The sequence below is a fragment of the Podarcis liolepis genome (assembly GCF_965112155.1).
Source record: "Podarcis liolepis genome assembly, chromosome: 15".
Lineage (NCBI taxonomy): Eukaryota > Metazoa > Chordata > Lepidosauria > Squamata > Lacertidae > Podarcis > Podarcis liolepis.
In genome coordinates, this window is record NC_139566.1 from 113197 (window position 1) to 140258 (window position 27062).

General features: G+C 54.4%; 1 protein-coding gene across 1 annotated transcript in view; it reads left to right on the top strand.

Moving 5' to 3' along the window:
• PEAR1 (platelet endothelial aggregation receptor 1) overlaps nucleotides 1-27062 on the top strand; it is a gene marked incomplete at its 3' end in the record, with an annotated part of 39528 nt that extends 12466 nt beyond the window's left edge. Inside the window, exons 2-21 of the mRNA XM_083476250.1 lie at nucleotides 1400-1495; nucleotides 2274-2378; nucleotides 2902-3002; nucleotides 3546-3638; nucleotides 6135-6381; nucleotides 6612-6735; nucleotides 8105-8241; nucleotides 11545-11757; nucleotides 11968-12142; nucleotides 13432-13552; nucleotides 13795-13958; nucleotides 14605-14707; nucleotides 22910-23056; nucleotides 23280-23408; nucleotides 23620-23748; nucleotides 24155-24373; nucleotides 24711-24823; nucleotides 25823-25937; nucleotides 26403-26465; nucleotides 27004-27062. Of these exons, the coding sequence (XP_083332376.1) occupies nucleotides 1401-1495; nucleotides 2274-2378; nucleotides 2902-3002; nucleotides 3546-3638; nucleotides 6135-6381; nucleotides 6612-6735; nucleotides 8105-8241; nucleotides 11545-11757; nucleotides 11968-12142; nucleotides 13432-13552; nucleotides 13795-13958; nucleotides 14605-14707; nucleotides 22910-23056; nucleotides 23280-23408; nucleotides 23620-23748; nucleotides 24155-24373; nucleotides 24711-24823; nucleotides 25823-25937; nucleotides 26403-26465; nucleotides 27004-27062 (2652 nt within the window). The remainder of the gene's footprint in view (nucleotides 1-1399; nucleotides 1496-2273; nucleotides 2379-2901; nucleotides 3003-3545; nucleotides 3639-6134; nucleotides 6382-6611; nucleotides 6736-8104; nucleotides 8242-11544; nucleotides 11758-11967; nucleotides 12143-13431; nucleotides 13553-13794; nucleotides 13959-14604; nucleotides 14708-22909; nucleotides 23057-23279; nucleotides 23409-23619; nucleotides 23749-24154; nucleotides 24374-24710; nucleotides 24824-25822; nucleotides 25938-26402; nucleotides 26466-27003) is intronic.

Sequence of the window (27062 nt, forward strand, 5' to 3'; positions counted from 1 at the left end):
TTTTCTCATGGCTTCAAAATTTCTGGAAATTTTACATCTCTAGATAAAACACAGTTAAAAGCAGTTATTTAAGAGTATTCAAGCGATGATTAAAGTCAGCAGTGGTTAAAAGGAAGTAAATCGCATGCAGCTTCTATGTGTTCAGATGGGCTGGCCCTAACAAAAATGTTTTGAGCAGTTACTGGAAAGAGTACAGTGAGAGCACCTGCCTGGTGTCAGTTGGCAGGGAGCTCCAAAGTGGGGGTGCTGGAAGCCCTGGGGGGGGGGATGGAAAAATTGGGAGGGGCAGTTTCCCCCCCTGTTTTTTCCCAAAGTCTTTTTTTTTCAAGAAAAATTTGTGGGGTGGGGGGAAGTGTGTGGAATATTCAAACTATACCAAACGTGTGTTTTTTTTCATTTTTTCTGGGGGAAAAACGGCTTCTGAAAAAAAACCTGGTTCCCCCCCAATTTTTCTGTTTCCCCCCCAGGCCTTCCCATCTCTAGGTGGGATTGCTTGGCTCCAGGGCTCATCTTGCCCCTTGGGCATCTAGAGGTGGCCCCAGCTGGAGGTGAGAGAGGAAACCCTTCTCTCTGCTCGCTTCCTGTGTTTATCTCCGAGCTGGACAGCTGGCATTGGCATTGAGGGGTGGGGACTTCAGGGGGCATCAAGGGAAATCTGGGAAATCTTCTTTTGGAACAGAACAGATGAGGGCAGCAATCCAGAGAATAATGTACGTTGCTTGGCAGAGTCAGGTGGGAACTTTTGCAGAGATTCAATATCACCAATCTCTTCGCCTCTCTCCTGAGGGTCATCTGGTCTCCCCCTGCAAGGAAGGATTCTCACCCAAATGGCCATCCAGCCTCTGCGTCTGAACCTGCACTGATTTGTTTTAATTTAACAACTGGATTCTATGTGCAGCTGCTGGCTGGGCTGGACTTGGAGGTGTGCAGAAATCTTCCTGGAGCCCAGAGTCACTCCCTGCAGGGGCAAAAGGAGGTGAATCCTCCACCTGCCAGCCTGTCTGGCATCAGCACAAGAGGCCTGATGGCCGCAGGGAGGGAGCGCTTGGTTCTCCTTCAGCAGAGGATGCTGGGGCAGGAATACCGGCATCTTCACTACCCAAAATGTTTCTTTGTTTGGCCCGTCCTCAGTTTTGTGTCGCCTTGGCAACAGAGCATTCAGCACACTTGCAAGGCTGTATTTAGCCTCGATCAATCTCTCGTGCCAGATACAAGATAATTGTGACAGATGACTTTCCCCCTTTGGAAGACGGTCTGCCTCTCCTGCGCTGCCCCTCACTTCCAAGGCCAGGGCTGGGAGCTGAATTGTCAGGCAGCTTCCCTTGGAAGGGCTTTGGGTCTCTGGAGGCCCCTCTTGTCTCATCGGGACTGACCTGCCCTCCTCCCTCTTCCCCCCCAGGATGCTTCAGTACTCCATTGTCTTGCTGTGGATGCGATTGGATTGGGGCCTCTTGCTCAGTCCCAGCGACCCCAACGTGTGCAGCTACTGGGAAAGGTGAGGAACTAGGGAGACTTGGAGGGCTTGTGTGGAAGGAATCAGGAAGTGGGTGGGAATGAGGCTCACATGGCAGAGGGATTGCGCGACTTAGAATCACAGCCCAAATGCTGTGATTGATATTAAAATTTCTATACCGTCCTTCACCCAAGGCTCACAGGGCAGTTTACGATATATGATACAGATAAACGAGGTGTGTGTACACACACACACACACACACACACACACACACACACACACACACAAAAGCTCCCAGAGTTGGCTGGGGAAGTGGGCCACATACAGAAGGCCCTCTAAGAAGTTTGGGAACTCCCTGTGCACTAGCCCTGCGCTTGTCTGGCAAAACGTGCATTTCTGATTTGGCTGCAAACCCCACAGAAGGGACCCAAATGGTCCTCTAGTCCACCCCCCGGCAATGCACGAATCTCAGTTGAATAATCCCTGCCCATGGGACAAAGGTCTCGGGGCTTCTATTTCAACCCAGCCACCCCAAGGCTGCCCCCCTCTTCTTGTGGGGCTCTCACTGCATTTAAATGCCATTCGAATAAAGATCTGCAATAAATCAGAGGTAAGAGGGTGCCTCCCTTTTTTCCCAGGAGTAGAAATCTAAACAGAGCAAGTGTTTTGCGGGTGTTTATTTCAATGTGGTTGGGGAGTGGGATCCAGCTTGTTTTTGCCTGTGATCTGTGGATCTGCTTCCACTGAGTTCTTGGTGGCCAGCCAAGCCAGGTCAGTGACCCCCCGAGGATTCCCTTTCTCCTGCCTCCCCTCTCGCAGCTTCACAACCCCCTCCAAGGAGTCCTACGTGCAGCCGTACTCCCAGGCCTTCGAGGAGCCTTGCGACGGAGCGTGGCCCTTCGCCAAGACCTGCACTCGCCACAAGTAAGAGCCCGGCTCCTCCTTGCATTTTGCATTTCTCCAGCAGGGGAAGCGGGGTGGGCAACGGCAGGTGCTGGGTCCTGGCCTCAAGGGTCTCCCGGGTGAGCGAGGGGCCTGTCCGCCTGGGGTGCCGTGGGTGGGGAGGGGGCTGTCTTGTGCCGGCTTCATGCATGGAGAGGTGGCCAGGCCAGGCCTGCTGTTGCTGATGCTCCAATCTGAGGTTCCAGGGCTTCAGCTTGATGCTTCCTCCTGCTCCTTGCAGCAGGGAGTTCCAGAGGGCTACTCTGGCCAAGCCCAGCTGCAAGTGGCAGCAGGGAGATCTTTGCCTTGAGGGCTTCCGCAGCAGGGCTCTTGCCTCTCCCAGTCACCCTTTGGCAAGATCTCCCCACCCCCGGGGGGGCATCAAGAGTAAAAGAAGGAGAAGGGGGCTGCTCCTCCTCCTCCATTGCTGCAAATGCAGTCAGCAACTTCCTTGGACCCTGGCCCTGCAAGGTAGGCCAGGCCCTGACCCTTTGGCCTCGCGCAGGGTTCTCTACAAGGCAGCCTATCGGCAAGGCGTGAAGATCGACTACAGGAGGCGCCATCACTGCTGCAATGGCTACTACGAGAGCGAGGAGCGCTGCGTCCGTGAGTCTGTCTGTCCGTCCATCCCCATCCCCACCCCCACCCGGCCCAGCAGCCAACCCTTTTGCATAGGAAGGAAGGAGAGCAGCAGCAGAAGTTGCCGCGGGGTGTGGGGGGGGGTCCCCAAATCAAACTCTGCCTTTGTGCCAACCCTCCACCTGGCCTGGCAGAAGCCAAAGAGGGGAGGGGGCCAAGCGGCAGGTGGGGGGGGGGGGGTTGGCCACGGAGTCTTTGAGGCTGGTCCCCTGCAAGGGGTGGTAGGGAGAGGAGGGGAGGGGGCTCTGCTTGCTTTGGCAAGCCACAAAGGGTGGGGTCTTCGTTTGTGGGCCTCCCTTGCTCCTGACCTCCTGTCTGGCCATCCAGGTGGGGCCCTTTCCCACGGCTGAAGCCCCCTCGGTTCCTCCACAATGTCTGGTCTCCCCCTGCCCTGCTTGACCAGCTCCCTCCCAGCCTCCCAGTGGAGCTGTTTTTCCAGCAGCTGCCTGCAGACCTCAGAGCAGGCAGGATGTGTCCCTGACCCTGTGCCTCCTCCCCCCCCCCCTGCAGCTAGCTGCACCCAGGAGTGCGTCCACGGGAGGTGTGTGGCTCCGAACCAATGCCAGTGTGCCGATGGCTGGAAGGGCCCCGACTGCTCCAGTGGTGAGTCTCCACGAGGTCTTTCCTTTGCTGCACAGTGAGGGCTGCCTACTTGGGAGTAGCTGGAGCTGCACCTGGGGGAACTGGGCCTGTTTCTCTCCCCCTGGCCTGTCGCCCCTCTGTAGGGGCAAAGCAGCCTCTCTGAGGGCATCTCCAGGCCAGCATTCTTGGTCCTTGATTTATGGGGGTTGTGAGTTGCTGCTGCGCCTCTTTGTCCCCCCCGCTGCCCCTCTCAGAAGCTCAGGTGGTCACAGCAAGGCTTGGCCTGCGATGGAGGAACCAGGCGCACCCCCTTTACCCTTGTGCACATGCAGGTGGACACACAGAGAACTGCCTCAGGAGCCCCTCCCCTTCCCGTGCGCATAAAGGGATGGGAGGCAGGTTGTGGGGCTCACTGTGAGCCTGGCAGGAGTGGCCAAGTGGGTCCTGTTTTCGCTGCACCAGCCTGAGGCAACAGAGGGGCCTCTTCCTCCAAAGGTCGGGGAGGCAGCCAGTTCCCAGGCGTCCCTCTGGGCCTGGAGTTGAAAGCAGGTCACTGGCTGGGAAACAAGCACTTCAGAGGGAACAGGGGCGGGCGGAGAGCGGGGGCTGCCTGCAAAGTGTGCATGTGGGGGGAGGATCCTGCAGAGCCAGGCAGACAGGGACCGGCCTCAGGGAGGCTGCCACTGCTGTTGCTCCTCTGGGGCGAAACTCCTTTGGGCTTGCTGGGGAAAAGAGAAGGGGCTTTTCATGGCACGGGGGGGGGGGGTGCTGGGAGCCTCAACTTCCCCTCCTTGGTGATGGGAGCCGGCAGCCACCAAGGGCAGTTGTGAACAAGATGAGGGGTCTGTCAGGCAGCTGCCCTGGGGTGTGACACACTGCCTCCCCCCCCCAACCCCAGAAACCCTCACCCTGCTGTCCTCTGGGTGTTTGAGGGGGGGGCCCTGCCAAGCTCCTTATATATAGAGAGAGAGTGTATCTGAAGAAGTGTGCATGCACACGAAAGCTCATACCAAGAACATCTTACCGTAGTTGGTCTCTAAGGTGCTACTGGAATTTTTTTATTTTGTTTTGACTACGGCAGACCAACACAGCTACTACCTGTAACTAGTTACAGGTGGGTAGTACAAAAGAATTTCAGAAATAAACTGGAAAGAGAAGTTGCTGAATTGCAACTTCTTACTGTTACGGTAAAATCTGGGTGTGGGGCTACTCTGCCACCCAGCTCGTTGGACTAAGTCCGCGGATCCCTGCGGAAGAAAATGAGCTCAGCCGGAGACAGGAGCAAACTGCAGAAGATCCAAGTTTATTGCGCAACAGGTTCAAGACGAGATTGAACCGCAAGAAAGGGGTGACATGAACTTTTGAAACTTCCCTCCATGTCCCAGAATACAGTGCAAAATACATCCCAGTTACATCATGAATACATTAAGGAGAGGTTGGGTTACACAGGTTACATCATGAATACATTAAGGAGAGGTTGGGTTACACCGGATTAACATATGGAGGAGGGAGGGGGGAATATGCAGAGCTGGAGATATGCGCAGATAAGCACTTTCTGAGTACTGGTGATGAGAAGTCAATGGTCCATGCATGCATATTCTGTCACCTGGCATTGCCCTGAGGAAAGGCTTGGCAGAGTGATTTGACAGGATTAGGGTCTTGACACCTTGGTTGAGGGATTATGGAGGACAGGGGAGGTGTCATGGAGTCCTAGAGAAATTGAGCAAATTGGCACGTTGATTTTCTATGAATTTTATAAATTTTAGTCCCTTTTGACATTGACAATTGGAAATAAATGGATATATTGTAGCGAAGAAGAAGGTGAAGAAGACATGCCCCCCCCTTCCGTATCATTACCAAACTTAAAACCATGGAGAGACCTGGTCTGAATAGAGACATTGGATTCTTCTCTCATTATACATGATAAAGTTATTTTTAGCCATCTCACCCCTTGCTTTTTCCTATAAGACCAATTGCAGTCATTAAAAGTCGTCAACAGGTTTACCACGCCTATCAGCCAATCCCCCATTCCCACCCCCCTTCTGAGTAATCCCCCTCCCCACCCTCCCACTACATATAAGGGTCTGGTGACTTCTGTTTCAGTGTATCAGAAGAAGTGAAAGCTCACACCAAGTACAAGGCTGGTCTCTAAGGTGCTACTGGAAGGAATGTTTTTATTTTGTTTCAACTACAGCAGACTAACACGGCTACCTACCTGTAACTGAGGCTTTATTGTATGCTTTTAGTATTTTGTTGCAAGACGCCCAGAGTGACTGGTGCAACGCAGTCAGATGGGCGGCATGTAATTTTTATTTTAACTATTATTAGAGCCTTGTGTGGGAAGACCCTCCCAACACTCACCCGGCTGGTGGGGGTACCCCCATTTTGTGTGGCCGCCCAGAGTTCTTGGCCATCCTTTGGTTGGTGCAGTCTGCCCCGAACCCCCCTTGCCTTTCCTCAGCCGCTCTCCCTTCTTCTTCCTCCTCCTCTTCCTCCTCTCCCCTCCTCCCCCTCCAGGGTGCAACCGCCTGTCCTGGGGGCCAGACTGCCAGCAGCCCTGCAGGTGCCTGAACGGAGGCAGCTGCCACCCCCTGTCTGGGGCCTGCCTTTGCCCCCCGGGCTACAAGGGCCCCTCCTGCGAGGAGCTCTGCCCCCCAGGTACCTACGGCCAGGACTGCCAGATGGGCTGCCACTGCGAGAATGGTGCCCAGTGCGACACGGAGACAGGGGCCTGCCTGTGCGCCCCGGGATTCAGTGGCCCACTGTGAGTAGCACCTCGGGGATGCAGGTTGGCAGACCGGAAAGCGGGGGGGGGGGGGCTGTAGACCTCTGGTGAACTGGGCTGAGGGCCGTTATGGTCTGGAGCTGGGTTCCAATCTCTCCTCAGGGCAAAACCTAGAATGAGTTTCTAGTGCTTCTGAGAGCCGCTGTAAAGGTGAGGCTGAGGGGAAGGGTCCTTGCAAGCTCAGCCTCACCCTTCCTCATCTCTTGCAGCTGCGAGCAGCCCTGCCAAAACGACACCAGTGGCTTCCAGTGCCTGACCCTGTGCCCTTGCCAGAAAGGGGGCATCTGCCACCCCCCTGAGACCAGCAAGTGCGTCTGCCCTCCAGGATGGATGGTACGTTTATGTGTGTGTGAGAGAGAGGAGGGCTGGAGCACTTGTGGTTCCAGGCCCTAGGATGGGGATGGGGGAAGTGGGCCTGCACTGTCCGTCCAGCCACTGACCTGAGTGCTCACCTGCTCAGGTGCCCCCACAGGGGAGGAGAACACAGGGCTCTGCCTTTTCAGCTGAGCCCCACCCTGAGCGAAGTGGGTTTTTGTGGGAATGTTCAGGGATGCAGGAGAGGATATATTGTTCGATTATAGCCTTTCCAACTTGTGTTAACAAGTTCACAATTTAGCAGAGTAACATTCCCCCTTTTAAACTCACAGCGGATGCATTTGCTGAGGCTGACTAAAGCCTCTAGAATAACCGTTCTGGTATTTTCCCCTTATTACCTCATAAAAGATAAGACACGAAAAAGTCTTCTATAAAAGTATAAAAAGAGCTTACTCGCTCACATTCTGTTCACAGTTGGATCCCAGAAGGCAGACTTAGCTTAGAAAAGTTACATATACCTTGAAACTATCTCATAAGGTTAATGACAGAATATTGTGAAAGATGGAAAGGATTTGCTGAGATAATTAACAACTAGAATACAAAAAAGGGAGGTGTGAGGAGGTCAATGAAATAAGTTAATGAAAGTTAAGGATTTGGGAATATTGGATTTGTTTTTAAAATTTGTTGTATATTTTTGTTTTTTGATTGTGTTGTATTGTGTGTTTTGTTTTTTGTTTTTGATTTTGGTTTCTATTGATTTGTATTGTTTAATTGTTACTCTTATCTACTGTTGTCTCTTTTTTCTATTCTCTTTTTCTTGTTTTTTCCTTCTTCTTTTTCTTTGTAATTTTAAATTTTTCAATAAATATCATTTAAAAAAAAAGAAACTATCTCATAAGGAGACAGTCCCTTTGAACTGTCCCTGCAGGGAGGCTTTTGGGGGTCAGGAAGAGTGCCCTCCTCTGTCTCTGTGCACCCCATAGAGAGAGTCATTCCTGCTTTGACAGTCATGCCCAGCATGATTTCATTTCATTTATTGTATTATTACTTTTGCATCCCGCCTTTCCTCCAAGGGGCTCTCCCTCTGCCCATTTAACAGACCCCCACAACAACCCTGTGAGGTAGGTTAGGCTGAGAGGTGGTGACCAACCCAAGGTTATGCCCAGTGAGCTTCATGGCTGGGGTGGGGGAACGGAACTCTGGCTCCCCCCCAATCCCAGTCCAACACGCTAACCACTAGGCCACGCTGGCCATTAGGTGCCTCCACCCAGGCAGGGAGTTGGTTGTTTCTTCTTCTTGTGGACAAGCAGGATTGATCCTTGGGGGGCAGGGTTTGCGCTTGGCACCACTGTGATCGGGGCTCTCTCTCTGCCCCCCCCCCATGCAGGGCTCCATCTGCTCCTTCCGCTGCCCCAAAGGCCGCTTTGGCTCCAGCTGCCAAGGGGAGTGCAGGTGCCACAACAGAGGCCTCTGCAACCAGGAGTCTGGGCAGTGCCAGTGTGCTCCAGGCTACACAGGGGAGAGGTGAGTAGACTCCACCGGGCAGCGGGGGTGTCCACATGCTTAAAAAGTGAAGCAGGAAATGGGGGGGGGTAAAAAGGTCTCAAGACTCATCATTTTGGGTCCCAGGAAAAGGGCAGCAAAGGAAATAATGGCATCTAAAGAAAACCCACTCACTGTTGACATTTCACAGCAGATGAGGGTAGAAGAAGCAAAATCTTTTTCAGAGGTGAGTGAAATTAAAAATGAAATTAAAAATGATATGGACACTTTGGATTTTAAAAATGACCCCAAAAAATTGGCAAGACCAGAAGGAACAGTTCATTGGGAGGCGTCCGGCTGACCTAGCATGTTGCTAGGATAGAAGAAAGGATTATTCTGTTGTCTGGAGAAATAAGGTAACTAAATGATAGTGGAGACTTTGGAAAAGTGGAGTAATACACAGAGAGAGGGAAATATATTTGGATAATTTGGCATTAAAGGAGCTGAGAGAAAAGAGTTCTACCTAAAATTCAGAAGGGTGAAGACATTGGGGACAAAGTGATTAATTGCCTTGCATCCTTTTTGAGGGGAAGTGGATGAAATAAGCAAAACCTACAGAATTAATACACGTTCTACAAAATTAGCAACAGACTTTATGGAGAAATTCAAATAGGAACTGGAAGAAATGCTAACGGATGAGACTGAAGACATGGAATTGGGAGCTGTAGGTTAACAATGAAATGAAGCCAGAACTTTTCCTTCTAGGAGTAATGGATATATAATTAGAAGGACCATGGAACATTATTTCAATATGTGACCACAGCAGCGAGACTTTTATTTGCACAAAGACAGAAAGATTCATCATTACCTACCATGGAGGAATGGTTGCTAAAATGTTGGACTTAGCTGAGATGTCAAAGCTGATGTGTTTAATTAGAGAAAAATAATTGTTGGTATTTACTAAAGACTGGAAATCCCTTTTGGACTTTTTGCATGAAAAAGGAAATGAACTTATGATATCTGGATCTGAGAATTGAAGAAAATATTGGTTTTTAGAAAGCGGAATAGTTGGGTGTTACCTTTGTTACCGGAAAAATCCGAGGGCCCCCTTGGACAAAAAGTAAAGACACCAACCAGAGTAAATTGGAGCAAATCAGCAGCCTGTAGACTTGGCCTTTATTGAACTGTTGCAACAGGGTGCTCCCCTCACTTGCAGGAGAGAGGAAAGACACAGAAAAATGGTGTGCAAGGCCTTATAAAAACTTTTGAAATTCCCATCCTGTAGGTCAAGCCCACCCCCAGAAACATCATGCATACATCACAGAAAGGAGGGGTTGAGGGAGGGGTGGTGGTGGTAACCTGAGTGTCCTGTCACCTGGCTGGTTCCCTTCTCCCCCTCCCCATGAGTCATTTTCCAGGTGACAGAGGGGACTTTGCAGTTTCCTGCCCCCAGAGGGAAGATCTGATCATTGTCCTTTGTTCCAGTCCATGCTGAATCCACTCCCATATACAAGTTCTTTGTGATCTTGATGGTCTTCTGTCTGGGACCATCAGGGTTGGCATAGCAACTGGGCAGGGCTCCTGTGGATGTGCTGGGATGGTGAAGGGATTATGGTGCCCTGTATCAAACCTTCCCCACTTTGTAGTCCTTCCTTCATGGAGTAAAATAAAAGTGGAACACTGCAAATCCAATGTATGGTTGATTTTCTCTGAATTTATTACAGAAGCGTAGTGTATGTAGTGTGTGAGTGTGTGTGAAGTTTGTAGAAACTGAATGATTGGGGGGGGTTTCCTGCTACACCTTGGAGTGGAAGTTTTGAATAACATTCTATATATAGCAGAAAAACAAAGAACCAGAAGTTTTCCTTTTATTCTTTTTCCTTTTTTGCTTTCTTCTCGTTCCCCCCTTTTTCTGTTCCTCTTTTTGGCTTCTGTTTTTATTTTATTTAATCTTTGGGATTCTAAAAAGATATTGGATATTAGCTTTTGTATATCTTTTTTTGACTTTAATAAAACTTATGGCAAATAAAAAAAGAAATGATGATGGGAAGACAAGGGATACCTAAGTAGCATACCTGTATTGGCCTTACGAGGGTCCCCGCGGGGCAGGGGGTGGGCCCCATGGCCCCTTCTCCTTCTGCCCCCCAGCCCCTCCTCCGGGGCCATTGGTGGGTCTTCTCCCCGCTGTGCGGCTCAACAGCTGCAGCCCCAGTTGGTGAGTATTTATGGAGGAAGCCAGTCCCCCCCCCCCCGCGAGTGGGTCTTTCCCCCGGGTGAGAAAAGGATGCAGCCTGGAGGGGAAGGAAACACTGCTCTCTGTCAGCTTTTTAATACAGACAATGGAGGAGAAAAATTAAGCCCCTGATAGTTTTCCCATCTAAGTCAGAGGAAGGAGAAGAGGCCAGGGGATGCAGGGGGCTTCAGGCACACCTGGGGGGGGGGCATTTGTAGCACCCCCATGGAGCCTGCCTTAGCCCAATTCCTGGCAAAAGAGGCTGAGCTGAGGGGCTGGGGGGGGGGCAAAGCTCCTTTCTCCTGGGCACCTCGCTGCACCAGTTCTCTCTCATCAGCTGTGCCAGCCACAAGGCTTGCCCCTCCCTGCCCCCCCATGAGTTTTTCCTTCATATAGAAAAATAATCCCTCAGACTTTAAAAGCAGCCACGGGGATGGTGCTAAATTCAGAATCTGCTGCAGCTGTCATTGGTGCTTCATAAAACCACATACTGAAGAACGATGTCCTTTCTCAAATGGATCTTGATCAGCTCCACATCCTTCTGCACCCCCCCCCCGTGTGTGTGTGTGTGTGTGTGTGTGTTGATGATATGCAGAGTAGCTTACAGCTAGGAAGCTAAATAACTCCTCTGGGTGATTGATAAAGACCATAGAATATCCAGACCCTTTATAGTCAAAGAACTTTCCTTTCATAAACATATAACTGAGAACATACCTACAATCTCATGCTTATTCACTTTGTTCCTGCACAGGATTCTCCCTATTAACATTTCGGGATCTTCCTCTGTCTGCTTCACTTCAGGCAGATCACGCTGACAGGCACTCAGGATCCTGAATAAACCTCTCTCTCTCAGCCATTGTCCCTCACTCACACAGAGAGAAGAGCAGAAAAGGCAGTTAAAAAACAACAGTTGCTGGAATAACAGTCACAACAGAATGGAATGCCTTTCCCATGTGACTCACAGTCAGCCAATCACATGAGAGAGCTATAGCCAAAGGAAAAAAATACCATACTAAAAATACACAGCAAATCCACCTAAGCAAACATTCCCATTTCAGGAAATTAAATCGTTATCCATAACAACCGTGGTCTCTTTCTCCCCACGCTCTCAGGTGCCGTGAGCAGTGCCCCATCGGCCGCTACGGGCAGGACTGCCGGCAGGAGTGCGACTGCGCCAACGGCGGGCGCTGCTTCCACATCAACGGAGCCTGCCTCTGTGAAGCCGGCTTCCTGGGCAGCCGCTGCGAGGAGCGAAAGTGCCTGCCAGGTCTCCACGGCCTCTCCTGCCACCTGCCCTGCCTCTGCCACCCGCACCACACACAGAGGTAGGCGGGCACACACAGTGGACGGGCTTCTCCACTGATCTGTCCCCATTTGGCAGGTGGGGAAGATTTGCCTTTTGCACCCCCTGCCCCCCACAAAGCCCTTCTTCTCTGGGCCTCCCCCCCCCAGCCTCCAGGCTCAGAGAAGCTAGAAGCTGTCGAGGGAAGGTGTCTGGGAGTAGCCACCATCTCCTTGTTTGCCCCCCCCCCCAGCTGCCACCCACTCTCAGGAGAATGCACCTGCAAGCCGGGCTGGGCAGGACTCTTCTGCAACGAGACCTGCCCCCCTGGGCACCACGGCTTTGGCTGCCAGGAGCCCTGTTTGTGCCTGAATGGAGGGACCTGCGACGGCGAGACGGGGCTCTGCGCTTGCCCGCCAGGCTACATGGTGAGTCCCACTCGGAGGTCCCTGGGCTTCCGTCCCAGGTGGACGGCTAGATCTAGCATGGGCAGGAAAGGGTTCTGCCCCTCTGGCAAGCAGAGCCTGGATCGCGTATTTGAAGGGGAGGGAGGGTGTGACAAATTGGAACTGCAAGTAAAATCGCTCTCCTAACCCACAGCCTGATGGCCACTCTGAAGGTCCTGGGGGCTTGCATTGCCAGTGGGGCAGGCAGGAAACAGATGGGGGGGGGTCTCAATAAATTTAAAGGGCCATTTGCAGGAGAGAAAAACTTGGGCATCCTGATAGGGGGTCTCACCCCTGGTTCTGTGCTGGAATATTTTCCTCCCCTTGACGCCAGTGTTAAAGGAAAACTCCTGGCTCGCTTGGATTTGCCAGACAAAGACACCAGCTAAGAGTACTGGAGCAAAGCAGTCTGTAGGCCTGGTTTTTATTCAAGGAACTGTTGCAACAGGACTTCCAACTACCACATGGAGGAAGCAGAAAGAAGTCCTGCACAAAGGATGGCTCGCTGTTTTACAAGTTTCCCCTTTTACCCACCACACCCTGAGTGAAACATCACACATACATCATATACACAGCTATGCCATAATCTGGGAGGGGTCTTCTGGCAGAAAGGTTGGCCCCCATCCCTCCCTTGACCTCCACCTCACACCCATTAAGTAAAACAAAAGGTGAGTATGTACATGTTCCTGTTCTCCCGTCAAGATAAGCACACCCCTTTATTTTGACCAAGATCCTAACACTGTAAACTGAAGTTGGGTTTCTATTGTTTCTGGAATGGCTACCTGTGCCTGGCACTCAGAGGCCAGGATGCCAGCGATTATCACCCAGGCAAGGAAGCTGCTGAGTACATGGTCTCAGGCTTGAGGGATTATGGCTGCTGACATCCCAGACTCCCCTCTTGGTAGCCATTTCCTTCCTGAGCAGAACGAAGTTGGAATGGTGCAAATCCAATACTGACTTTCTAAAATTTTCCCATTGAGTCAATACTTGGATACATTTATCAGTGAACTGTTGCATTTTGTAATGTGCAGTGGAGGCCCTTTGAACAGAGCTAGGAAGAAACTGTGTGATGAAGTGTTTTGTGGGAACATTTGCAGGAGTGATTGTGTTGAGTTTGGTAGTTGGGGGGTATGATGTCTGCTGGAGGGGCAAGCCCCCCAACCTTTCCATAAATTCAGGTAACACCAGAAAGGAAAGGGGTGCATTGGGGGGATTGTCCCCCCAGCTGTGCGTGGCCCCTCCTTCCCCTCACGCCCATCTTGTGCCCTCAGGGTGCCCACTGCTCCAGCCACTGCCCTCCTGAGACCTTTGGGGTCAACTGCTCCCTGCCTTGCACCTGCCACAACGCCCTCGCCTGCTCTCCCATTGACGGGACCTGTGTCTGCAAGGAAGGTAGGAAAGGTGGTGGGGAGACATGGGGAGTGGGGAGGCAGCAGGTTACAGGAACCTGCCTTTAGGGATCCCTTGAGGTCATCTGGAGTTATTTCCCTTGGCCAGGCTTGGCATGTTCTGCTAGTGCAAAGCATAAGGAGGGGGTAGAAAATCCAAGGTCCGTTTCTGTGTGTACCTTTGTTCTCCCTCTCTCCCCCTCCCTGCCTTGGGCCCCTTGTTTCCTGCCAATTTTGCCTCCCCAGGTTGGCAAGGCGCAGACTGCTCCCTCCCCTGCCCCGCAGGCACCTGGGGCTCTGCTTGCAACGAGACCTGCCGCTGCGCCAACGGAGCTTCCTGCAGCCCGGTCAGTGGGGCATGCGCATGCGCGGCAGGCTGGCATGGCCGCCAGTGTGAGGAGCCCTGCCCGGTAGGTGGCACTTGGGAAAGGGAGGGGGTAAGGAGCAGGGTTCAGCTGCCACCAATATATAGACAGGTTCCTTTGGGGGGCTGCTGTGGCTGTCCCGGGAGAGGACTGAGCGGGGGGCTTTCTCCACTTCCTTTTCCAGGTCCCCCCACTGCACCATGTGGGCAGTTTCCCCCTCCCCTCTTTACACGGCTCAACTCGGGGTATGGGAGCTGGGCATCGCCCTGCTTCTGGCAAATGGATTGTAGCGGGGTGGGCAATTGCCCCTGGCTGTTGCCAAAGCTGAGGCTGCCAGCTCCTTGTGTGCCCAGTCTGGGTGATCCAGGATCTGCCTGACAGGAACAGAGCTTCTCAAAGGGCTGCTTTCTGACCCGTCTCACTGCAGAGCTGGGGGTGCCCCCTGGGCACACCTGTGGAGCGGCCTCCTGCCTTGGCACCTGGGCTATGCCTCTTGTGCATGAGACATCTTTCCTGACGAGTGGGGGAGCGGGGACTTGCCAGAGTTGTGCAGGGGATGGTGGCGGGACAGTCCCTCCTTTCCAAATCCAGGGGTGGCTGGCGAAGAGGGATAGAACCACTACCGGGGGGATTTCTCTTGTGCCTTCCTGTCCACTGAGCAAGCCCCCTTCTCTCTCCCTCCTTCCCCTAGGAAGGCTTCTACGGCCTCAGCTGCAGCAGCAGGTGCTCCTGCCAGAACGCAGAACGCTGTGATCCTCTTCTGGGGCAATGCCACTGCCTACCTGGGTGGACAGGTGAGCAGGGGCGGGGCTCAATCTCCCACCTGCCGTGGGTCCTGAGCTGGAGAGGGTTAGGGGTCGTCAGGCAAGGCTGGGCTTCCAGCCACCTGTGAGTGGCCCAAGGGCAAGGCAGGCCTGCTGGAGGAACCCTTCCTTCTTTCAGGGTGATCTGAAAGTGGGGGGTGTTGACATCAGTCCCTTGTCATGGTCAGATCACTTCCTGTTGAGATTGAGGCTTTCTTGACCTTTTCACCTTTGCAGAGGTGCGGGGGGCACAGACCCCTATGAGGATGGTCCACCCTTGGAGGCTGATGGATCCAATGGGTTTCCAGACAGCTCGGGGGGATTTTCCAGCTGATACGACTGGCGCTCCTGTTGAAGCCCTGGCCAAAATGTGGACTATCCTGATAGGCGGCTCAAATGCTAGTGGAGGGAAAGTCTGGCGAAATGCAACTGAACCCGGTGAGGGAGCCTCCCGAGTGGCAATGAGAGCAGCAAAGGCCTCCTCACTGTGCTGTCCTGCAGAGTTTTTCTTACAGTCTGGCCTGACAAAGGTGGCAGAGTCTGCAGGAGCTCACTGTGACTTGTTTGTGAAGCATTTTCAGTGTAAAATCTCTTGGATCCACCAGAATCTTGACTCTGCTGTTAAAGCAGATGAATCTCATGGGGTGTCCAGAGCGCAGTCTAGCCCTGTTGTGATGGATGAGTTTCAGGTAGTAAGAATGTGGAGAAGGTACTTGGACTGGTCAGAGCGACCACTTGCCCTCTGGACCCTTGGCCCTCTTGGCTCATAAAAAAGGTGGTTTGGAAACTTTAGCTGGTGCAGACGTTGGTGGTCAGGCTAAACTACCCTGTAGCTGAAGGGCAGTATAGAAATTCAATAAAATCATAAATATATACATTTCCCCGCAAGCTTTGCTTGCTAAACCATGACTTGCATTTCCTTCAGTGCCTCAAAAAAGCAATTGTCCTAAGGCCATGTGTCAGAGCTGCTTGAAGATCCTAGCTCACAGAGGATCACGCTAGCCAGCGATCATTAAGTAAAAGTCTTTATTGAATTACAGTTTCCATTCTCACGCTGCTGCGCGCAACTCTACGTCTAGTAGCTAGATCGGCGAAGCTCCGTCTGAGTCTCCGCCCCGTGTGCACCAACTTAATATCCTAGCCTTGCTCCACCTTTTCCGCCTGACTGTCCTCCTCTGGGTCCCTCTACCCCCCGGGGCTTCTTCCTTCCGGGATTCTTCTGACGCTGACCCGGACCCTCCTGCCTCCTTGCGCCGGGCTTTAGGACCTGGTTCCCTTTCGGGGCTGCTTACTGCGCCGCCTTCCTCTGCATTTGAACTTGGCGCGCGCGCCCAACCTTCCACCTTCCGTCTAACCGTCTCTTCGCTCCCCGATGGAGGTGTGGCCACTCCTGACTCATGCCCTCCCTCCTGTTGTGAGCTGCCAGCGCTTGCCCCCTGGCTCCCTTCCTCTTCCCTGCTCTCTGGCGGTGACGCTGGTCCCGATTTCCAACTGCTCCCCTCTGAGTCCCCTCTGGCTCTATCTTCCTGGGGTGTCCCCCTAGGCTCCCCCCTCGCCCTGGCCACTGGTGCTCCTTTCTGTGAATCCTCTGATTCACTGGAAAGACTAGGAGATCTCGGGTCGTCGTCATCACTCATCTTTTCTTCTGCCTCCTCCCCTTCGCTCTCTGTTTCCTCCCTTGCCCGTGCCTCTGCTCCTAAACCCCTGACATCCATCCCCCCCTCGAAGCCCCCCATTCCCCCCTCCCCTCCTTCCGGTGCTGGAGCTGGGGGCTGCTGTTGCAAAGGGACGAACGTCGGATATCGGTCGCTTCCCGTGGCGGGTCTCCATCTGAAGTCTCGCGGGTCTTCCTCCCTGCTCTCGTCGACAACGGTCACCTCCGCTTCCATCTCTGTGCCGCCGTGCTCGAAACCAGGGTCGTCCCCGAAAACGTCCATGTCCGTCTCTCCCTCACTTCCTCCTGGCGGTGTTGCTCGTCCTGGGCCTTCCAGCCACCGTCTGCGGAACTGCTCCTCTGGTCTATCGTCCCACCAATACGAGGGTTCTGATGCAGATCCCGAGGGTGACCCCTCCGGGGAACGGACGTCTTGTGTCGGGTCCTCGTCCGAGTCGAACCCCCGGAAAGTGCTGGCCGAAAGCGTGGGCGTGAAAAGCCAGTCGTCGAAAAAGTCTGCTGGCATAGGTCTATGGGGGAAGAGGGCATGAAACTCGTCTTTGAGGAGAGGTTCGTCCAAGGCGTAGCCCGGCACCCAGCTGTTCGCACTGGCCGGGGTGCCCTCCTTGGCGAGAAAGTATTCTACCCCCTCTTCCCCCCATCTGGAGTCCAAAATCTCCGTGACTTCGTTGATGCGCTCCTTCTGTGCCACTCCCGCGTGCCCTGTTCTGTCTCTGACCGGACTCGGCGCCGTTCCGGGTTCCTGGAACCTGTGCGGTGCCTTGTAGGGAGTGAGCACCGATCTGTGGAATACCGGATGCATTCTGGAACCCTCCGGAAGTGCCAGTCTGAAAGCTACCGGGTTGACCTGCTCTTCGACTTGGTAGGGCCCCAGTTGTTTATGCCCTAGTTTCTTCTTGGCCAACGACCTGGCCGGCACTGCGTGGGCTGCTAACCAAACCCAGTCTCCCACGTGGAGCTCTTCGCCAACCCTTCTGTGCTTGTCCGCTTGTACCTTGTATGCGTGCTTGGCCAGCTCCAGGTGGCGCCTCAGCTGATCGTGGACTTCCTGCAGCTCCGACGCGAACGCATCTGCTGTCTGCGGCTCCCCCTCCCCCATTCTTTCCAGTCCCGGGAAGGTTCTGGGGTGCCTCCCGTTGTTGGCGAAGAACGGCGTGACCCCCGTGGACACGTGCTTCGTGTTGTTGTAGGCGAACTCGGCAAGCGGCAGGTAATCCACCCACGTCGCAGGCTGTTGATTTGCATAACATCTCAGGTACTGCTGCATGATGGCATTGACCCGCTCCGCTTGCCCGTTGGTCTGCGGGTGTCTCGCCGACGCCAGGTTGATCTTGACGTTCAGGAAGCCCATCAGCTTCTGCCAGAAATTCGAGATGAACTGCCGCCCCCGGTCGGACAGAATAGACCGTGGCAGACCGTGAACCTTGAACACGTGGTCTATGAACAGTTTGGCGGTTTGCTCCGCCGTGGCCACCTTAGCACACGGAATGAAATGCGCCATCTTGGAAAACAGGTCTACCACCACCAGCACTGCCGTCTTGCCCCTCGAGCTGGGCAGATCCGTGACAAAGTCCAGGGCCACCCTTTCCCAAGGTTCGACCGGAGTTTGCAGCGGTTCCAACAGTCCGGCCGGCGGTTTGTGCACTGGTTTGGCCCTCTGGCAGGTGTCACACCTCGCCACGTAGTCTGCGACCTCCCCTCTCATTCCAGGCCACCAGAAATCCCTGGCTACTAATTCCACCGTCTTCTCCTTGCCAAAGTGCCCGGCCGTGGGCGCGTCGTGCAGCTGCTGCAGCACCTTGGCGCGAAGGTCGTCTCCCGGCACGTAGATGGCCCCTTTACGGATGAGCAATCCATCTCGTAGCTGGAAACCGTCGGCCGCAGCCGTGCCCCTTTGCACCTCAGCCATCTTTGCTTGCGCGAAGGAGTCATCCTGCAACGCTCGTCGCACCGCCTCCAGGTCCACGGTGGCCGCGGCGCACGCCCATACTGTTGGTGCGAAGATGTGCATGGCGGCCGCTGGCGTTGCGTCCTCCAGATACTGTGGCTTACGGGAGAGGGCGTCCGCCATGATGTTAGTGTCCCCCGGGACATACTCTATGCGGAAGTCGAAGTTCGCAAAAAACTCAGCCCAACGTATCTGCCTCTGGTTTAGGAACTGTGCCGTGCGCCAGTGCTCCAGATTCTTGTGGTCCGTGCAAACCTGCACCGTGTGCTTGGCGCCGATCAGGAAGTGCCTCCACGCTTTGAACGCTGCATGAATGGCCAGCAACTCCCTGTCCCAGATGGTGTAGTTCTGCTCGGACTTGCTGAGCTTCCTGGAGTAAAACCTGCCGGTCGCCACACCCCCTGCTGGTCCTTTTGCAGCAGGACCGCCCCCATGGCTCTGTCCGAGGCGTCTGTCTCCACCCTCATCGGCCTGCTGGGGTTGACGTGAAGCAGCTGCTCTTCCGACGCGAAGAGACGCTTGAGTGCCTGAAAGGACTGCTCCGCCTCCTCTGTCCAAACGAACTTCTTTTTCTTGGAGCTAAGCGTGTCTGTGATGGCCGCTGTCTGCATAGCGAAGCCCTTGATAAACTTGCGATAGAAGTTCGCAAAGCCGACAAACCTCTGGACCTCCTTCCGGTTGCGTGGACTCTTCCAATCCAATACCGCGCGAACCTTGGCGCTGTCCATGGCGAGCCCCTTGTCAGACAACATGTAGCCCAGAAAATCCACCTCCGTCACGTCAAATTGGCACTTCTCCAGCTTGGCGTAGAGCCTATGTTGCTTTAGTCTGGTCAGCACTTCCTTGACGTGTCTGTCATGCTCCTGCTGCGATTCCGAAAAGATCAGGATGTCATCTAAGAAACAGACGCACGTCTTGTAGAGAAGTCCCGCCAACACGTGATGCATGAAAGCTTGAAAAACGTGGGAGCCATTTTGCAATCCAAAGGGCATAACTCTGTATTCGTAGGTACCCAGTGGCGTGAACATGGCCGTCTTCCACTCATCTCCCTCCCGCATACGAATGAGGTTGTACGCCCCTCGCAGGTCTAACTTGGTGAACACTTTCCCCTTCCGCACCTTCGCCAGGAGGTCGTCGATTCGGGGCATGGGGAAGTCCGACGGCTTGGTCCCATTGTTTAAAATGCGATAGTCCACGACCAGTCTTTTTTGGGGCGTGTCTCGCTTTTTAACAAAGAATACTGGACTGCCCCCCGCTGCCTTGGACTCTCGGATGAAACCGCGCTCCAAATTATGATCTATGAACTGTTTGAGTTCCTGCAGCTCGTCCTCTGACATGGAATACAGTTTCCCCTTAGGCAGCGCCACCCCCGGCAGCAGGTCAATCTTGCAGTCATATGGTCTGTGAGGGGGTAGCCTGTCTGCCTCCTTCTCGCAGAAAACTTCCAAAAATTCTGCGTACTTGTGGGGAATCGCTTGCAGCGTGCCTAGCAGCAGCTGTGACTCCTCTTCCTCTCCTTCCTGCCGGGGCACGATGCAGTGTTCAGCACAAAAGGAAGAGCCGAAGATCAGCTGCCTCTGGTACCAAGCCAGCGTTGGGCTGTGCTTGTCCAGCCAACTCATTCCCAATACAATGGGCGTATCCGATAGTTGAGTGACATTGAAGCTGATGATTTCTTTGTGATTTCCAAGTCGCATCGCCATGGGCGGCGTCTGCTTCACCACTTGCCCCCCTAGCAACTCCCTGCCATCCACCGTGACAACCTGCAGGGGCAGTGTGGCCGGCAGCAACTGTATAGCGTGCTTGTCGACAAAGTCCTGCCCTATAAAGTCCGCGTTGCTGCCCGAGTCAACTGTGATGGGCACGTCAGTGGTGATTCCATTGGGCAGCTGGAGAGATGCGGTGAGCCTCACCACTGGTTTGGGCGGGAGGGGGTTCACGGGCTGTAAAACCTCTGGGGACTGCGTCACTAACACGTCTGGCTGGGCCCCAGGGCCTCTTCCTCCAGCCAGACTGCGTCGTTTCCCTGCTGTGGTCCCCCTTGCTGCGTTGCTGCAGTCACCATTGCCGAGGCTGCAGTAAGCTTGTGGAGCCTCTGGGGACACTCTTTTGCCCTATGCCCTGGCTCCTCACAGACGTAACACTTCCTGTTCCCTCTAGGAGGCTTCGCTTTCACTGCTGCCGGTGCTAGGGCTCTGGTTGCTGACTGAGCCCTTGCACCTCCAACCTCCATAGGTTCGGCTCCTCCTCCTGGCGGAGGCGTGGATTGCGCCCGCGCTGCTTCTCTGGGAAGGAAGGAGGGGCCCCTGGCTGGTTCGCGCCCTCCACGCCCTTCGTCCCTGCTCCACGGACGTTCTTCCAGCCTCACCCCCACTGCCAGTGCCCTCTGAACGACCTCCTGGGTGGTTCGGGGTCTCTCCCCCCTCGCGATCTCATCTTTAATCGAGTTGTGCAGCCCCTCCCAAAAGAGGTCTCTTACAGGAGCCGAATCTCTCTCCCATTCCAGGGCACTGACCAAGGCGAAAAAGCGGGCATGATACTGCCTGACGCTGGCCCTCCCTTGTCTCAGCCCATGCACCTCCTTCCGTGCAAGATCCACGTCAATACTTGATAAAAAACACCCATCCATCGCTTTAATAAAGGCATCTGCATTCTGGAGCGCCGGATCCTTATCTCTCCATAAATTGCGTAGCCATGCTTTAGCATCCCCATGCAAATGGGACATGATGAATCCCACTCTCTCTTGCTCATCTCTAAAGTCTTTATGCAGCAGTTGCAGTGCGCACAGTACGTCGGCTCTAAAGTTGGGATACTGTTGCAGGTTCCCATCGAAGTGAGAGACCAGCCCGCCTGTCCGTCTCGCCAACCCAATTCCCTCCTGCCGGGGTGTCTGCTTTGTCAGCACGTCTAACCTGACCTGGAGATCCCTGCAGGCGGCAGCTGCCTCCTCCTCTCTCTTCCTGGATGCGAGCGCCTCGGCATTCAGTTGTGCCACTGCTTTTCTGAGTTCCTCTATCTGCTGCTCAGCCGTCATGTCGTCTGCCGTTCGTGAGCTCGCTAGTAGGCACCTGTTTCTCTCCCCTCCTCGAGGCTGTAGATGCCCACAATCGTGAGACGGAGCTTACTGTCAGAGCTGCTTGAAGATCCTAGCTCACAGAGGATCACGCTAGCCAGCGATCATTAAGTAAAAGTCTTTATTGAATTACAGTTTCCATTCTCACGCTGCTGCGCGCAACTCTACATCTAGTAGCTAGATCGGCGAAGCTCCGTCTGAGTCTCCGCCCCGTGTGCACCAACTTAATATCCTAGCCTTGCTCCACCTTTTCCGCCTGACTGTCCTCCTCTGGGTCCCTCTACCCCCCGGGGCTTCTTCCTTCCGGGATTCTTCTGACGCTGACCCGGACCCTCCTGCCTCCTTGCGCCGGGCTTTAGGACCTGGTTCCCTTTCGGGGCTGCTTACTGCGCCGCCTTCCTCTGCATTTGAACTTGGCGCGCGCGCCCAACCTTCCACTTTCCTCTTAACCGTTTCTTCGCTCCCCGATGGAGGTGTGGCCACTCCTGACTCATGCCCTCCCTCCTGTGGTGAGCTGCCAGCGCTTCCCCCCTGGCTCCTTTCCTCTTCCCTGCTTCCTGGCGGTGACGCTGGTCCCGATTTCCAGCTGCTCCCCCCTGAGTCCCCTCTGGCTCTATCTTCCTGGGGTGCCCCCCTAGACTCCCCCCTTGCCCTGGCCACTGGTGCTCCTTTCTGTGAATCCTCTGATTCACTGGAAAGACTAGGAGATCTCGGGTCGTCGTCATCACTCATCTTTTCTTCTGCCTCCTCCCCTTCGCTCTCTGTTTCCTCCCTTGCCCGTGCCTCTGCTCCTAAACCCCTGACACCATGTGATGATGATGATTGTAATTAATAATACTAATAATACTAATAATAGCCTAAAGGTCTGTCACAGGAAGATGAAACAAGCTTGTTTTCTGCTGCTCCAGAGGGGAGGACCTGAACCAGTGGATTCAAAATGCTAGACAGGAGTTTCCAACTAAATATTAGGAATTACTTTTAGTTCTCCACTGACAGAAGATCATTATGTGGTGACTGACTATTAATCTCAGTCTGGAGATCAGAGTAATCATGGAGAACCTCAAATGTTTTGATGAAGGCTGTTTTCTGCTGTCTGCGCCTGGGGGCTTGGGCAAGGGCTAAAAGATCTGGCAAGCTGAAGAGCACCCACCGCCTTGTAAGCACCCTTCATGGGTAGAAAGATTGGCATCCTCTCTTAATAAATTGTGGGACAAGAAAAATGGCAAATTGGAGGTTTATCTGTCTGCTGGTGAAATTCTACAGTCGGAAAACTGGTAATAGCCGTTTTCTGTCTCTACAAAGAAGGGGAAACTGGTTGTTAAAGTGCCTAAGGCAGAGTGAAAAGCCTGATTTGGGGGGGGGGGGAGGTTGGGCTAGATGATCCTGGGTGCCCCACCCAACCCTACAATTCTGATTGTAGTCTAAGGCTATGGTGATTCCCTGCTGTCAGCCACTCGCAGTTTGTGCTGAGCTGCTTCCTGCTCCTTTCTCCCCCAGGCCCCAATTGCAGCCAGGAGTGCGCAGACGGCCTGTGGGGGCCCAACTGCAGCCAGCTGTGTCTCTGCAAGAATGGGGCCACCTGCTCCCCCAAGGATGGGAGCTGCGACTGCCCCCCAGGCTTCCGGGGTGCCACCTGCCAGCGCCGTAAGTAAGCTAGCCAGCCTACCAAGAGAGCCAGCCCAGTGGGGGGGGGGCGTGTCAGAAGGGCTGAGTCTTGGTGGGCTCAGTGGGCCCTTGGAGGCCAAGGCCCAAGGTGGCCCTGGCTGCCGGGGCAGACTGCCCTCCCCACGGGGACAGGCGGTGGGAAGCCCAAGAAGTCTGCTGCTCTGACACTGAGCTCCCTCTCTCTCCCCCCCCCCCCCGCCAGCCTGTCAGCCAGGGCGTTATGGCAAGAAATGCTCTGTGCCCTGCAAGTGTGCCAACCACTCCATCTGCCACCCAGTGGACGGTTTGTGTGATTGCCCTCTTGGCTGGACAGGCAGTGACTGCTCCGAACGTGAGTTATCCACTTGTTGGAAGGAGACAATGCGGAGAGGAGGGGGAGAAACTTTGGCACAGGGCCAGTCCTGGGCACAACCCTCTTGCTGGCTGCTGTGCCCCAAGGGAGGGTGCCTGGGCTGCCTGGCCTGTTTAGCTGGGCTCTGCCTACATTTCAAATGGCGGGCGACCCACCCGCCGCCTCTGTGCCTGCTCTGCTTTCTCCACAGGCTGCCCTGCAGGGTTCTTTGGGGCCAGCTGCACCCAGCGGTGCCAGTGTTGGCGGGAGGCTCCCTGCGAGCCGGACTCCGGGAGGTGCCTGTGCCCCTCTGGCTACACTGGAGCCCACTGTGAGACCCGTAAGTACCAAGAGGCCCCCGCTTCCCTCTCTCCGCTCCCATGGAGTGAAAGGGGCTCTCAACTGCGAGGAGGAGGAGGAGGAGGCGGAGAATGCTTCAGCTGTGATTCCTGCGTTACAGGGTGGGGGGTTTGGACTGGGTGAGCCTTGGAGATCCCTTCCAATGCTAAAGCTCTATGGCAGGTCAAAGGGCCCCTCGGGCATCCACCACAATAGACTTTTGTGAGCAGAGACAGGTGCGGAGAAACTGAAATGGCTCTGCTCCGGTGGGGAGGTGAGAAGATCTCCTCCTGTCTGCCAGTGGAGGGTAGGTGGTCCCCTCTGAACCCAGGAGGAGAGAAGCTCTTCAAGAGATGGGGGTCCCCATTTCTGGCAAGAAGGTGCAACTCTGCTGCCTCCCTGTGCAGGGACACTCGACCCGCCCCCCCTGACCATGGTTCCTGCCATTCCTGCTGGCAACCCCTCCCTGGGGGCTGTGATGGGCATCGTCACCCTGGCTGTCCTGCTGGTGGGCATGCTGGCGGCCTTCCTCTGCTACCGGCACTGGCAGAGGGACAAGGAGCATCGCCACATGGCTGTGGCCTACACCACAGCGAGGATGGATGCCTCAGAGTACGCTGTGCCAGGTGAGGAATGCCCCGCCTGGCTCTCTCTTCACGCCACCCTCACAAAGCAAGACTCAAGTCTTGGAGAATGTTCTGACAGTAAGAACGGACTTCCTTGGAAGGTGAAGAGGTCTCCTTCCTTTAAGCAGAGGTTGGGCAGTCACCTGCCAGCTTGGCCACCCTATAGTTTTGTAGAGGGTTGGACTAGATGACACTTGGGATCCCTTCCAACTCTGCTATTCTGTGATTCAGCTCTACAATATCTATGAAATTGGGCTGGGGGGGATGGTGAGGGCGGTGAATTTCCAGAGAATGGGGGCTTTTGTACTGACCTGTCTCCGTCTGCCTTTCTGCCTAGACGTCCCTCCCAGCTGCACCCACTACTACTCCAACCCCAGCTACCACACCCTGTCGCCCTGTTGCCCCAGCCTCCCCTGCCCCAGCCCCCCTGAGCAGCCTGGCCCCAGCAAGGTAAGGATCTCTCCGGGGAGTGCAACACCACTCCGGGGCTGGCCGTGGCCTTGGGCCTTTCACCTGCGTGGGCATTTGGGCATTCATTATGCAGTAGGCCCACAACTTACATGGGGGCTACATTCTGGGGGTTTGTGCACAAAGTCAGGAAGACCCCTGGAAGGGACGGAGGGCCTTGGTGAGATCTCAGGCGGCCCTTTTCAACTGCTCTCTCCCCACTTTGCATTCATTCATTTATTTATTCCTGGACCACTGACACAAAGCTGCCATTTTGTAAGTAAATCACACGTTAAATTGCGGGTCTACTGTAATTTACAGCATAGGATTACAAAATTGTCAGGAAGTTTATTGTGTGTTGTCAGATGTGTGCTTTTAGAGTTGGAAAATAAAGAAACGCATGTCTAAAGGGACATTTCCTCTCCCATTTCTGAGAGGTGCGCAGGGATTGGGCTCTTTGCTGTAGGAGGCAGAACTTCCAAAGTGGTGGCAGCGTCACTTTCCTCCTTTTTTACTGCACAAAAAGTCCGCTCACCAGTCTGGGCACCTGTGTGGAAACCAAAACCCAAGTAGCTGTAATGTTTGGCTTCTTCTGATTTGCACCCCTGGAGGGAGCCAGTTGTGGTGCCGAGGGTGGCTTCTGCAGGGCACAATTTTGGTCACTTGCAAACCGCAGCTGGCATTGGACAGTTCCATGTTGCTGAGCCCCACTTGGCTGTGGTCAGTAATAAAGACAGACACTTTCCGGGATGGGTTTTCAACAGGGAGACGTGCCTGGAGCGCAGAAGCCAAGTGCTTAAACATGGACCGGAAAGGGAGCCCCATAACAAGCCCCACCCCAAGCCAGGACTTTCATCTGCCAGGCCCTTGCCCATTCCACCCCTAGCCTTCACAGATGTCTTGGATAAAGAATCTTAATTGTTGGAGAGAAACTTTTGTTTGAGTTAGGGTCCCACGCAGTCTGGCGCCAGGGTGACGGCCTGTTTTCTTCCCCCTCCCCAGCTGATCAGCAGTACAAAGAGCCTAGAGCGAGACTGGCCGGGAGTGTGTGGGGCCGACTGCAACGCCACGCTGCCCGCCGACTGGAAGCACCACAGGGCCACTCCAGCGGAGCCAGGTAAGGCTGCGGCATCTCCCTCCTCCTCCACCACAAGCCCTGGGCGCAGGCAAAGAGACCCATCTGTGGCCGTCACTCAGGAACACGGCCACTTTTTCTCAGAGCCCCCTACACTTGTCCCCATTGCCGCTCCTGTAGAGACCCTTCCCCAAAGGGCAGCCACCCCAGCACACATTTCTCCCTAAGGGGTTTTGTCTTTCCTGCAAACCTGGAGGCCTCCCTGGAAATGAGGAGCAAGGAATGTTCCAGAACCACCTTCAGCAACTTGATGGACCCCAAATGGCAGCAGGTGTCGCTGTGAGGCTTCACAGGAGTCTGTTTCCACCATCAGCTGGTCAGGGTGTCCTCTCCTCCACATGTGCTGTGCCAGGTCTGAACCCCACTGATAGGTTCTGGGGCTCAGACCCAGTGAGCTTCACCCAACAGAATCCCTCCCCCTCCTGGACTCCGTTTCCTTTTTGGCAGGAGGCCCCCAGATGGACCGCAGCTACAGCTACACTAACGGACTTGGAAGGTATTACAGCAAAGGTAAGAGCATTGCCCGCCTGTGGAGGGCACAGCATAGCCGTCCTGGAGAGTAGCCATTGAGAGGCCTCTCCTCCTCCTCGAGTTTGTCTTCTCCTCCATCCAGGTAGGTGGTCCTCCCCTCCTCCTGTGTGAGGGAGTTCCACTGATTCCACTGGAGTGCCCCCAGCATGAGGAAACTCTCTTATCTGTCCTGAATCCTCCAAAAATCGGCTTCCTTGGGACATCCAAAGGTTCTGGTGTTATGAGAGAGAAAAACTTTTCTCTGCCCACTTTGCCACACCATGCATAATTTTATGCACTCCAATCATCTCTCCTCCTCCTCCTCCTCCTCCTTTCTCTAAACTGAAAAGCCCCAAATACTGCAACCTTCCTTCATAGGGGGGTCGCGCCAACCCTGGATCGTTCTGGTGGGCCCTTTCTGTCCTCACTTCTGCCTGGTGCCACCAAGTCCAGGGCAGGGTCTGCAGCTGCCCTTGCAGGGGGCCCGTGATGCTGCTCAAAGCCCCTCCCTGACCCCTCACCCCTCCTGCCCTTCCAGGCTACGCCAAGGAGGAGACCTTGTACCGACGGAGCGACAGTTCCCTGAGCAGCGAGAAC